The 13478-nt window shown below is 37.9% G+C and overlaps 1 protein-coding gene across 2 annotated transcripts in view; it reads left to right on the forward strand.

Annotated features, from left to right (window-relative positions):
• The window catches only part of LOC108911457 (GTPase-activating protein CdGAPr), a 114132-nt gene that overhangs the window by 96751 nt on the left and 3903 nt on the right, over window positions 1-13478 (forward strand). For both annotated transcript variants that reach the window (XM_018716397.1, XM_018716398.2), the window contains 11 exons: window positions 8169-8357; window positions 8499-8683; window positions 8904-9149; window positions 9209-9340; window positions 9408-9563; window positions 9618-9780; window positions 9837-10116; window positions 10284-10411; window positions 10479-10636; window positions 10694-10865; window positions 10914-13276. In XM_018716397.1, the coding sequence (XP_018571913.1) occupies window positions 8169-8357; window positions 8499-8683; window positions 8904-9149; window positions 9209-9340; window positions 9408-9563; window positions 9618-9780; window positions 9837-10116; window positions 10284-10411; window positions 10479-10636; window positions 10694-10865; window positions 10914-13276 (4172 nt within the window). The remainder of the gene's footprint in view (window positions 1-8168; window positions 8358-8498; window positions 8684-8903; window positions 9150-9208; window positions 9341-9407; window positions 9564-9617; window positions 9781-9836; window positions 10117-10283; window positions 10412-10478; window positions 10637-10693; window positions 10866-10913; window positions 13277-13478) is intronic.

Below are 13478 nucleotides of genomic sequence, written 5' to 3' on the forward strand. Positions count from 1 at the left end.
TTTAATAGCACTCCGCGGTATTTTCATTTAAAATGACTATTTGAACAATTCATGTAATAAAATATCTTGAACGTCATAGTTCCTTTTAAAATCCTCTATTCAATAGCCTACTATTACCATAAACATATTCGTTGTGTCCTAAGCATAAAGAATTTATTTATTTTTAACAGTATAAAGAAAGATACAAAACTTTCTTTAATATACATTAAAAGCACAATTATCGAAAGATAATGTCCAGATATAAACAAAAAACTTTTTTGGAACCGCTGAATCCACCGATAGCTCTGCCTCTCTTTGCAAATGTTGGCGCAGACTTATTTGGAATTCGTTGTATACCTAGAGATATACAGTAACTCCCAGTTTCATCAACGTTTACATGTTCATTCGTTATCAATTCTTTTTTTTATGAAGTATGTAACTCGGGGTCGATTCCAGAGATTCTCAATACGTTTTAACAATTTTGATTATTATTTATTTTAAGCGTCGTTTCAAAGTTTCAACGATTGTGTTTATTAAAAATTCTTAGCTTGCAATCTTTCATTCTTTGCCATTTTCATGGTACTCCTCAACATTAACATCTGAACAGCGACATCGAAGCAGCTCCGGTACGACGCCAGTTGCAGTTCATGTAAAGCCCGCATCTTAGTATACGGCAGCCTGCTTTTTTCCCTACTCGTCCTACATTACAAATTTCAATAATTCATGAGAGAGCCGTTGCTAGAACGACTATCAAATTGCGACGAAGAATCTAAACGTAAATATTAAGATCAAGAAAAGGTTGTACGTAGTTGTCTTCACGCGGACAGAGAACATTGCGGATTTTTCATCGGTTCCCTTCTCTCGTGACCCGATTGAACGCAATGGGGCTCCGCGAATTCACCAATTATTGATTCGCGGGTGGTATGCAACAAAAGAGGAAAATCGGAGGCACTACCGACGCGTCGGTGGAAAAAGGCGTGCGAGTGGGTGACGTATTCAGAGAAAGACACGTCTGGTGGCGACTAATCCTTTCAGACACGATAGCCTTTTGCGTGACGAAGTCGCTGGCCGATAAATTAATGCAGGGAAATTAATGATCTTGTATTTTCTAGCGTACTGAAAGTAGTCTTTGTGCCATGATCCAGGAAGGATATAGCTTCGGGCACAATTAGATTGTAATAGAAGTTTCCTCTTTCTCTACTCTCTGTCATTTGTTTCGCCAATACGCGGTAATGATAGAGTTAGACACACGTTGTTGTGATTTCTGTGATTGCGTGATTTTTTTTAGTTTTAATTTTCACACCCCGCCGCTGGACAGGCTACTGTGACCTCAAACAACGACGTGCGTTAGTTACAGCGCATGTACAATTGCGAATTGGGCTATGCATTGTTGTCAAATTTCGTAATTTAAAGGAAAAGTTATTAAAAAGCAAATGTTCCCACCACACGCCATGAGGTACCTACTGCTCCTTGGCGCGTTACTTTTGTTCAGAATGTTTTCGCCATTCATCCCACATAAACGAAAACGTAATTTTTTTGAATAACAACTATGAAACAGTACCTAACAAGTAATTTAACATCAAATTCAATCACTAATAAATAAATAATGATAAATGAAATACACAAAAATAAGTAAATTATCTGTTTCCTCGCCTGATTTTTACAGCTTTTTACTTGAAACCTCGTGGCTAATCTTTGAGTTGGTACCGGCATCCTTTTCCACTGCGATTAAAATTTCTGTTTCTAAGTTTTTCACTCTATAAGTTTGTTCCCTTCCAACATTAACGTATTGGCGTTCAACATAATCTCTTAAATGTTGTACCAATCTTACAAACATCTTCCTAGGTACTTGTCGGTCGCGATAGTCCATCTGATATCGTCTTGTTGCAACAACATCTCATGACAAAAAGTAAGCGCTAACCACATCAACCCTTTCTTGATTCGTATGCTTTTTATATCGCACAGAAATGAAGTACATAAATGAAAATACAAAAATACACTCTGTAATTGTAATGAACAATGTTGGCATATTCGCTCATTCCCATTTCGCTGAATCAGCGCGACAGTTTCGTGCCCATTCACCATCCCGTTGTATAATGCCAGGTGTGAAGTCAATTGCAGTAGCTGCTTTCTAACTGAGCGGCGTAGACTAGGGGGTATACCTCCAAAAGGGGACCCAAATGGCAAAAATAAAAAATATTGGCCCCCTAAATTTGTCTTAAGAATCTGTGACCAAATTTTGTTGCATTATTTTCGGGACACCCGGTATACCTACTCTGCTATATATTGTAAAAATTCTTTTTATTATTAGTCTAATACTGACAACCACTGGTAGTGACGTCACTACGCCTTGACGCGTCTGATATGAATCTTTACACACTACACATTCATACATGAGCGTAGAAATCAATATAATTTAGGTAGTAGATTTTCTCTTTGTTGTGTTAACATTTTATTTCTTATAAAGCAACCGTATTACAAATGCTTGAATTCTTTTCATTGTGTTATCAATTCGATCATTAATTTCTCTTCCTAAAACTCCCTTGTCGGCTGTTCCATTGCACCACTTTTGGTTGATTGATTTTCACCGTCTCAGCTAATCTGCTCTGGTATCGATTCCTCCTTTTTTCTACGCCTCAATGCCTTTGTTACCCCTGGTTTTCTTTCACTGAAGTTCCTTAAAAAAACGCGTGCTACCTAAGTTCCTTACATTTTTTTCTGTTACTTCGTTCGCGTCTTTTTCTATTAATTAATTTAGTACGTCATTTTTTCCGATTCACTCAATCCGTTATACTCGTATATCGCCACTTGAAAAACTCAGTGGTTGTATTATTTCTAGTACATGAAAGTTTTTTTCTCCAACAAAACTTTATAATATAGAATCCGTTAGTCTATTTAAAAAACTCCAATTAGGTATACGATCTCTAAAGATAAACAAATGAACATTACACAGGTACTTCACTTTTATCTCCTGTAAGAAAAAAATGATAATTATGACCGAGAATCTTTGTTTCCAAAAGAATTTCGCAGTATGCCATGGATTGCCAATTGAATCGTCTTAATTGGTTCCAGACGTACATCTAGCTAGAAGGTCACTAAATACATACTGATAAAAAGATAATTATAGAAATTGAGCCAAAAATATTTTAGGGTGCTCGATCTTAGCAGGCCACACTACATTTCAAAAAATGTATCTATTTTGGGTTTCAGAAAATATTAATTGTATTTCAGCAAGCATCAGATTACTTCAGAGAGATTTCAGTTTTATTTTATACTATTTTGTATAAGTCCATAATGATTGAATAATCGTAAGTTAAAATTGTGCCTTCTAAAATAAAATTGGCTAACCTAAAAAATATTTCTGATCTACAGCTCGAACAAAAGGCCTACTTCTTGTCGACCAGGCCTCGTATACGTTTTCATACGAAATATGTACCGAATTAAATGTACGGCTCGCTGTGTCGATTTTAATCCCGGTCCAGCGCGGCGATTTATAAAATCAGTATCAAGGATAACTGGAGATCGCGTTATTTAGGTCACATCCAGTTATGAGCGAACATTTTGACGAAAATAACCAGTGTCGCTCAAGCGACAGTGGCCAAGGAACTATCCGAATTATGTAGTATGCAGCTGGATATGCTGCGTCAGGAATGTAATATCCAAATAGCTGCTCCTTGAAACTATAAGGAAATACCTTCGGGGAGATGGTAGCTGTGTTCGTCTTATTTGGAATTTGAAGGGATGGTCTTAATTTTAATTACAGTTTTTATAAATTGATTCTCAAGAAAACAAAATGTTTCAAGTGTGAATGAGAGACGGATTGTCCTAGATTTGCCCCAGATGGCGACTAATTCTCAAACTAGAAAAACGCCCAACTTTTTAACTAGATACATCACAAAATGAAAATAGGTGAAATAGACCAGGAAAATAAGCTGGGAAATGACCATTTCGCGACTTTTTGTTTCGGCAAGCTGAATTTGTCACTATAGATGCTAAATATTATGTACAATAACATCTTAGCTTCCACAGTCATAAAAATGGGGGGAAGATTGTATAATTTTTACGTAAATTCACGTTTTTCGCTTATAACTTTTTCCGTTCATTTCTACGAGAAAACAGTAACGTACTTTTTTTTTCGTCTTCAAAAGACCTACAAAATTAGCCCTCGAGCGTCAAGANAAATGCGTTATTATTACCAGAACGTTAGGGCATCGCATCCTCTCATTCGTTATCACTGTCTAATAACTCACACGAAATCTGGAATCAGTAAGTTGAATAGTTTACAAGTTATGGCCTTATAAACAAATTAACTAATTATTAGTCTGGACGATGCCGAGAATCGCCCACAATTGCACTGATTTCTTCATGATAGATTTCATAATAATACATTGAAATCTATCATTTTTTTTTTAATTTCAAATTTGCAACCTGGATTTTTTTTTATTTTTTAGCCTTAGTTGCAAAATGAATTATACGACGCACGGGCGTGATATAGTTATATATTATTACATATTCGCAAATCTTATGAAAAGAGCTTTAATTTAAAAATAAAATCGTCAAGATTCGTTGAAAAACAACGGAGTTACAGACTGTCAAATATATTATTTTCAAGCGAATTTCGCTTATTTAACGGCAGAACTATGAATACTATCGTCATTTTCTTCGGACTCGCTGTCGTTCGCTTCCCCCACCCTTCCGCCGCGCCACGGCTCGCCGAAAATCAAGCGACCCAGTGACTTTTGACAATATTTTTATGCACTTAACATACTTCCACAAATAAAATATTTTTACCTGGGAAACTACTCGGGTTGCCGGTTATGACAGTATTTTTTTTGCCGCTAATTTATTAACAATCGGCCGTCAACTTTGACAGTCTGCAACTCCGTTGTTTTTCAACGAATCTTGACGATTTTTTTTTAACTTAAAGCTCTTTTCATAAGCTTTCCGAATATGTAATAATATATAACTATATCACGCTCGTGCGTCGTATATTTCATTTTGCAACTAAGGCTAAAAAATAAAAAAAATCCAGTTTGCAAATTTGAAATTAAAAAAAAATTATAGATTTCAATGTATTATTATGAAATCTACCATGACAAAAATCAGGGCGATTGTGGAAGATCCTCGGGATCGTCCAGACTAATAAATTAGTTAATTTGTTTATTAGGCCATAACTTGTAAACTATTCAACTTACCGATTCCAGATTTCGTGTGAGTTATTGGACAGTGATAAGGAATGAGAGGATGCGATGCCAAAACGTTCTGGTAATAATAACGCAGTTTATAAATATTTAATTCAAAAGTCATAAATAAACTTCTGTTTATAACTTCTGATTTAATCAATATTTTTTGACGTAGGTCTTTTGAAGACGAAAAAAAAGTACCTTACTGTTTTCTCGTGGAAATGAACGGAAAAAGGTTATAAGCGAAAAACGTGAATTTACGTACAAATTATACAATTAACCACCCTGTAAACAATCTTCCACCCATTTTTATGACTGTGGAAACTAATATGTTACTGTGCATAATATTTAGCATCTGTAGTGATAAATTCAGCTTGCCTAACAAAAAGTCGCGTCCAACTTTATATTTTCTGGCATATACAAAAATATGAGATCTGTAACCTGTTGTCCAAAAAATAAGGTGGATTTGTTTAAAAAATAAAAAATCTTTATTTATGCTTTTGAACATGAAAATGTACAATTAATTACGACAGGTCGCTATTTATTTTAAGTTTTGTTAAATGAAATGTAAATGTAAAACGAGCTATAAACTTTACGTATTAAAATAGTTCTTTCTGTACTATGTTTTGTGAAATAAATCAGCGATGCTTTCTGGATACATTATTGGTTTCTTTCTGTGTTTACTTTTCGTTTCGGTCGAGCGATTATCAAAGAAACATTTCAGACGTCGGAAAATTCAATAACGTTGAATTTTTGGCGAGGTTCCAAAATCGGGATGTTTAATTACTAACCGCTGGTGGAATAATAGTCCGGCCAACGCGTAGTGTATAATTAATTATTCTTTCATCATTCGAGCTTGCCAAAATAAATCAGGATTGACCGACAACCCTGAGACTGTAAAGTTTATGTTATATTTCGGAAAAGTACTGATAAAATGATGAAGTTAATAAAAACGTCGTGGGGGTTAAGTTTTCCTCAATTTAGGAAGTTAATAATCAGTTTTTAACATCCAACTGCTTTGGTTTTTAAACAAACAACTAAGGGTCTCTGTCTTCTACGTGATTAATAAAAGCTGTTAATGCTATTTTTTTGTGAGTTCAAGTCCTTCACTACGTTGTTCAGAAAAGATAAATTAGTTAAATTGTTAACACTTTAGACATTGTCGTTTCAAAATACAATTTTTTCTAAAAGTTTTGGGTTTTGTACATAAAATTATTCTTTTACTATTTATTAATTTACAAGGAAGCCAAATCAGTTAAAAATCTTGTCTATGAGGATAGATATCCTTAGTATATCCAGATTTTTGGTACCACAAAACAATGTTTGACTATATTTGACAGGATTCTTAGAAAAAAATTCTAATTGGTTTAAATTAGCTTCATATTTTTAAAATAAAGTAAAAATACAAAAGCTAACAATAAAATATACATGGTGTCCGCAAATTTCACTGACAACGTTTGACCGCATATTCACGACGATAAATAGAAACTATCTACTAAAAAAAGTTAAATAAAAAATTTTTGGTTTTTGAGTTACAAGCCTTCCAAGTTCTCAAAATTAAAACTAATTTAATTAATAACTTCATAACCCTTTTGCCGATAGCGTTAAAATTTGGCACATTTATTTGGACTATTATGGCTTATTATTTCTTAAAGCTTTAGTCAAATCGATATACTGGGTGATAGATAAATTAGTTTTATTGTTGACAACTTTGAAGACCTGTAACTCAAAAACCAAAAAGTTTTTATTTAACCTTTTTTTTTTCGTAGATCGGATTTATTGATCGTCGTGAATACGCAGTCAAACGTTGTCGATGAAATTTGCGGACACCCTGTATATTAAAAAAAAGGATAACCATTCAAAAAATTACTGCAATTTACCAATTAAAGGTGACTTAAACTTTAAAGAAATATTATGATTTTTTTTAAATTCAGCATAACTATCTAGTATTTTTTTCATTTAAGAGTTTTTAGACCCTTGTCCTTAGGAAATTTTTCGTACAAAGTGATATTTTCTACTTCCTTTTTCAGTTAGTGTTAGTATGATTATAGTATACGTTATATTGTTATTTTATTGCCTTTTCTGTATATAAAAAAAAGGAGGAATAAGGCAAAGAGTCCATTGAAATTAAAGTCAAGGCGGTCTTGTAATGAATTACATTGAATGCAAGGAAATATACATAACACAAAACTTTTGTACAGCTCTTTTTTTATGGGCACCTATGTAGAGCATTATTCTGTTAATTTTACTATCCAAATATGTAATTTGTTTGTAACGAGCTCGAATCAATAAAATTTTTCAAAACGTGGATGATATCAGTGAATTAAAGCAAAATTGTTTTGAATAGTGTACACAGAAACATGTTTCGAATATTTCTTATTTAATACTATAAAAGTAGGCTGACATAAATAAAAAAAAAACTAATTAAATTTCCCACATATGAATATTGATACATTGTTGGCAAAACAACGCCAATTCAGAAATTTTGTAGATACCATTAGCCATGTTTTATTTACCTGATATATCAGCTAAACTCTGTTATTCTGACTAGTCAATTAGGTGAGATTAACTGAAATTTTAGATAAACGACACGGTTATTATACGAGTTATTCTCGGACAAATCTAGGGACATCTTTCTTAATGTTACATTTATTTTTTGTTCAAATCTATGACAGTTTTCACTCAAAAAATCTCTAGAACTTGAAGAAAAATCTACAAATAGGCAGCCCTAGGTGGTTGTGCTCAGACATATGCATGAAGGAAATATATTTCCAAACTTGCATAGGTTTTGTGACAACTTACATTATTAACATAATTTTGTATCCGTTATTCTGGTTGTATTATCAGTTACAATGGAAAACAGCCCATTTTCTAGATATTACAGAAGTAATAGTATAAAAAATTGAGTGTTATCGAAGAATATCTTTAATTGCCTTCCTATAGTTTTATTCTTTTATGTATTGGTTACACCTCGAACCTCCATCAGTTATTTTCGTTTTGTTTCAGATCAAGCTGATCCTTTACTTGGAGCGCTTCAGCAAAATCGCTGACAACTCGGTCAACTGCGGCCCGGTGTTGAACTGGCTGCAGATGGACAATAAGGGCCACAGGCTGCTGGTGCCCAGCGAAGAGAGCCGCTCCATAAACACGCCTGCCGTTGCTGCGGCGTACAGCGTGCGTCGCTACGTCTCGCAGGTAAGACGAGTCCCAATCCGGAACCCTGCAGCGCACCCAGTGGGCCGTAGCGAGATTTTATTATCATATACCGCGGTTTCTACTACTTACTACTCAAATTTTTAATTCTGTCGATGGGTGAATTCTGTTTTGTTATGTTAGGCCCGGGATGAGTTGAACCTGGAAGTTGGGGACATGATTTCCGTCATCGACATGGCTAGCCCTGGGGAATCGATGTGGTGGAGAGGCAAGCGTGGATTTCAAGTTGGGTTTTTCCCCCAGCACTGCGTTCACATTATTGGCGACAAGGTCCCGAGGAACATGCCGCTACCCCCTCCAGTTGTAGGGTCAGTCCGCAAATTTTTGGCAAACTAAAACTGTTTGGCTTCAGCAAAAGCATTTGGAAAGATTTTTTAATTTACACAAATAATTATTAAAAACATTAACTTTCACTGGCCGTACTATTTTTTTTTTCTGAAGTATTATTAATCAGTTTACGTTAATTACTGCCGCTTTTCGTGTGTACTCATATTAAGCTGCATCTGGATAACACTATCTCGTTTGTAGGTCTTTAGCATTAACACCGATAAAGCCTGTGTTGAGGAAACACGGCAAACTGATCACGTTCTTTAGAAGTTTTATTTTGAACAGGCCGTCGCGAAGAAGGCTCAAGCAGTCCGGCATTCTGAAGGAGCGCGTTTTCGGCTGTGATCTGGGCGAGCACCTCTTGAATTCGGGCCACGATATACCGATGGTGTTGAAGTGCTGTGCGGAATTCATTGAGGCGAATGGCATCGTCGATGGGATATACAGGTGAGTTGAGCCCCTTAAGCTCGAATTTGAGATTTTGTTGGTTTTTACGTCTCTTCCAGGTTGTCTGGGGTAACGTCTAACATTCAAAAGCTTAGGAATGCCTTTGACGAGGATCGCATTCCGAATTTGTATACCGAGGACATTCTGCAAGATATCCATTCGGTTGCTTCGCTCTTGAAGATGTATTTTAGGTAATTTTCAGTGACGATTATTATTTTTCTTGAAAGTGGCATGTCGATGGAAAATATTCGTTTTTAGGGAGTTACCTAATCCGTTATGTACTTACCAGTTGTACCAGAGCTTCGTGAACGCTGTGCAGGGATGTAACACTGCAATAAAAAATTCCGAAACTGATCGGGAGAGGCTCTTGAAGATGAGAGAAGCCGTTCAAAAGTTACCACCCCCACATTACAGGTAAAAATGTAACGTTACGATAATAAACGCTTATTTCTAACCGTCGGCTTTCAGAACTCTCGAATACCTTATGCGGCACTTAGCGAAAGTGGCGAAACATGGTGCTAGCACTGGCATGACGACCAGAAATGTGGCCATAGTTTGGGCCCCCAACCTCCTTAGGTGCGAGGCGTTAGAGGTGGGGGGAGTCGCTGCTCTACAGGGTGTGGGAGTACAAGTAAGATGTGTTGAAAAAAATAAACAGCGTGTATTTATATTGTAAATTGTTTTTAGGCCGTTGTAACCGAATTTCTGATCTGCTACGCCGATCTAATATTCTGTGATCATTTACCGAATTTGGACCACCCGACTCTAGCTGCGGAAAATAACCTCCTGACGAAGAAATGCAGGCCCAATAGCCTGGCTATTTCCACGCCTACCAAACTGATTACCTTAGAAGAGGCAAGGAGTAAGCATTTGCCGAACAAAACGGAGGAGTGCAACTACATTGAGGTTGGCGGGGGACCGAAGAATCTGCCCAAGAAATACCACACGATCATCGAATTACCACCAGGTAACAAATTCATACTTTTCTGTGATATTCTCTGACTGAAAGGAAGTGGAAAAATAAAAAATTCGTAAGGTCTAGATCTGGCGACTGAGGAGGCCGTAGTATTACATAAGTTAATTTTTTTAACTTAAAATGTGAAAAATTGGCGCTATTGTCATGTATTTTTCTAGGTGCAAGGAAACGAGGGCATACAAAGAGGTCCCCGTTGGGATGGAGAATGTTTTTTTCTAAATCGAGAAACAATTCTCAAGGTAATCTGACAAAAAACAGGAAAGCTTCCACACCCATAACGATTAATGTAAGTCTGTCGATTATTTGAAGGTGGCTATAGAATTTTTTAATCAATAACTTGTGATATTTCTCAGGAAAAATCTGTGACGGAGTCCGATTTAACGGACATGAAACGGAAACTGCGCACCGTAAAATCGGCGGAAAGTTTGACATCTGGCCACTCCGAGCCCGCCAGCACTGAAGATGTACTTGGGCCTTTGCGCTGCTTGAACAAACCGCCGGGTCATAATAGGTATACCCGATGGTGTCAAAATATGAGCGATTTCGTACACTTTTTACTCGTTTGTAGGTCTGTTTCCCACGATTCTTATTTCGACACCCTTCAAAATTCGCAGAACAATTCCGAGGGATCCCTGTTAGATTTGAGCGAAATCCAACTGAATTTTGAACTGGAGGAGTCGGAAATGAGGATTTTCTCGGAGGATGAAAGTTTGGTCAGCTCACCTAGAATTCACAAAGAGGTAAGTTCCGTAAAATTTGTTATAATTTGTGTAAACTGTTGTTTGTAGACTCAGCGGAGAGTCCTTACACGTGCACGCCCCGAGGAGTTCAACAGCGCCGCAAACTCCGTCAACCCCTCTCCAAAAAAACAACCTCGAGTGGAACTATCACCGGAATCCTTATCACGAAAGAGAACAAGGCTGGAAGACCAGCTCTCCGATATTCAATACATAGATTGCAGCACTCCCGATAACATCGTGTCGACCACAGCCGTCATACACACTCTTCCTGATAGCCCGGTTGTGCAAGAAAAACAACTATTCAGCGAGTCCTACCAGCCTAAGAATAAATCGCCTCGTAATTCAGACGTTTTAGACAAGAGACAATCGTTAAATTTAGAGACAACGAGCAAAACGATCATACCTAAATCGTTTACAGAGTTGGACATCAACCGTAAATATTTGGGGCCTGCTAGTATCTTGACAACGCCCACACCCGGTTCCCCGGGCTACAAGCAACTAGGCGAAAGTAGCGCCAACACGACACCCGGGATTTCCCCCACATACGATAGTTCGCCCACGGAAAGCACTTTCCAACAGAGCAGTTTCAAGAAATCAAATACTCCGAACTACGAAAATGTCTTGACCACGATCAGCATAACGTACAAGTCGCCTCCTAGGAGCACAGCTACGTCCCCCGTCAAAAGTCCCGTTACAAACGTAAATTCGGTATACGAGAATGTCATACTGAACCCAGAAAAAGTGCTTATACCCACGTCTACCGCATCACTACCCGTACAAGAAGCTAGTCAACCTTCGTTATCAGATAACAGCGAATTTTTATCCACCAATAGCGACGAGAGGCCTAAAAGTCTTAGCGCCATCGAGGATCTCAACTCGAGCAAAGAGTCTACCATCAAGCCGAACCTGAGTTCTAGCGCAATTTGCAATACCAGCGAACAGTTATCCCTGAATAGTTTTAACGATCAGAAGACGCTGAGTTCCAACCAGTCCTCAGACTCCAACATACAGTACACTCCGAGCATCAGCTCCGCTCCCTACCACTACATCGAGAACTCGGAACGTTTAAGTCCGACGGACTTGAGCTTGAGCGAAGTCGTGGAAAGCTCCACGGAAAACTTAACGACTAGTCACACGTCGCTCAGCTTCCCCGTAAGTCCCTCGAAGAATAGTTTGAGCCCCAACGTTAGCCCTACGGCAGTGTACGATTATTCGTCTCAAGACCTGCTGACTCCCATCAGCCCTTCCGAAAATAGGAACACCAGCGAAGGTTTGTCCACGGAAAATTTAGATAATCTACCGATAGAATCGGGCGTTTGGTCTAGGGACAGGCCTACTAGTGTTAACTTAATAGATTTTAGCCCTGTAGAAGCTGCAGTGGAAAACGACATCCACTCTAGCCCCAACAGGGCCAGTTCGAGCAACGACAAGAGAAAGTCAGATGAGACGGAGTCGTTAGATGACAACGCCATCTACCAGCAAGTGAAATATTTTAGGAGGTCCATACACGAAGTAAACGCCCTTTTGGATCTAGAGAACGGCTTACCTTCTTCGAATAACGACGACGAATCTAGCGAGAACGTTTACGAGGATGTCACAAGTAAAAGTAACAGCATCGAAGCAAAAGAAGAACTTTCGGAGATTGCGGAGGCGAAAGGTGATCGTGACGAGTCCAAGGAACGATTGCAAGCTCAAAACGAGGCGGTAGGGGAAAATTACGATTCCCTTGAAAACGAAAACCCCCACGTCTACGAGAACATCGAGGGTGACAGCTTGCACGAGGAAAACGTGTACGAGGACGTAGAACTAAACAATGAAAAGACTGAATCGCTTGCGGACGAAATAAAAAGAGCGCAATCGTTAGAACAGAACGTAAACGTACGAGACCTGGCCAGCGTGTTTGAGGAAAAAGAAGCGGCCGTGGCAGCCGTCGCTGATACTACTAACAAAAAAGTTACTGTGCCTAGTGAGAATGCAGTATTAGAATTAGACGTAGAAAAAGTAAACTCGAATTTAACTGAAGAAAGTACAAACGCGAACGGTAGTTCTAGATGTAGGAAGTTTTATGAAAAAGACAGCCTGCCGCCGTGCTTGAGGGCGAGAAATTTGAAGCACCAGTTGAAAACGCGTTCTCTGGACGAGGAGGAGTTTAACAAGGAATTCGGTATAAACGTGACGGAGCGCAGGAAGAGTTTGGACGAGAGTTTGGGTTACAAAACTAATTCGTTGCCGAAAACGTTGAACCAACCGAAAAGTTTGCCGAGGAACGACAGCCAAGTCGACTCTATCCACTTGGCGCACAGCTCGGAAAATGTGGGTAACATCACAAAGGAGGAGGAAGAGCAGAAGAAGAGGGAACGGATCGAACGGTACAAGGAGGAGAGGAGGAAAATTCTACAAGATAAGTACAGGTGAGGATACTAAATTTCATTTGTTTTTTGCCCGCCTAGCGCTGATATGATAGAGGTCATTGACACTGTGACACAAACTAAACACAGTGCTTTAAAAAAGTAGTAACAAATACTTTTTATTACCAAAAACTTGAAATAACTTTATGAAATATTTAAAATCTGTTGAATTAGTAAGTAGTTTCATTTTAGTGTCTTAGTTTAT

The sequence above is a fragment of the Anoplophora glabripennis genome, unplaced genomic scaffold (assembly GCF_000390285.2).
Source record: "Anoplophora glabripennis isolate ALB-LARVAE unplaced genomic scaffold, Agla_2.0 scaffold642, whole genome shotgun sequence".
Lineage (NCBI taxonomy): Eukaryota > Metazoa > Arthropoda > Insecta > Coleoptera > Cerambycidae > Anoplophora > Anoplophora glabripennis.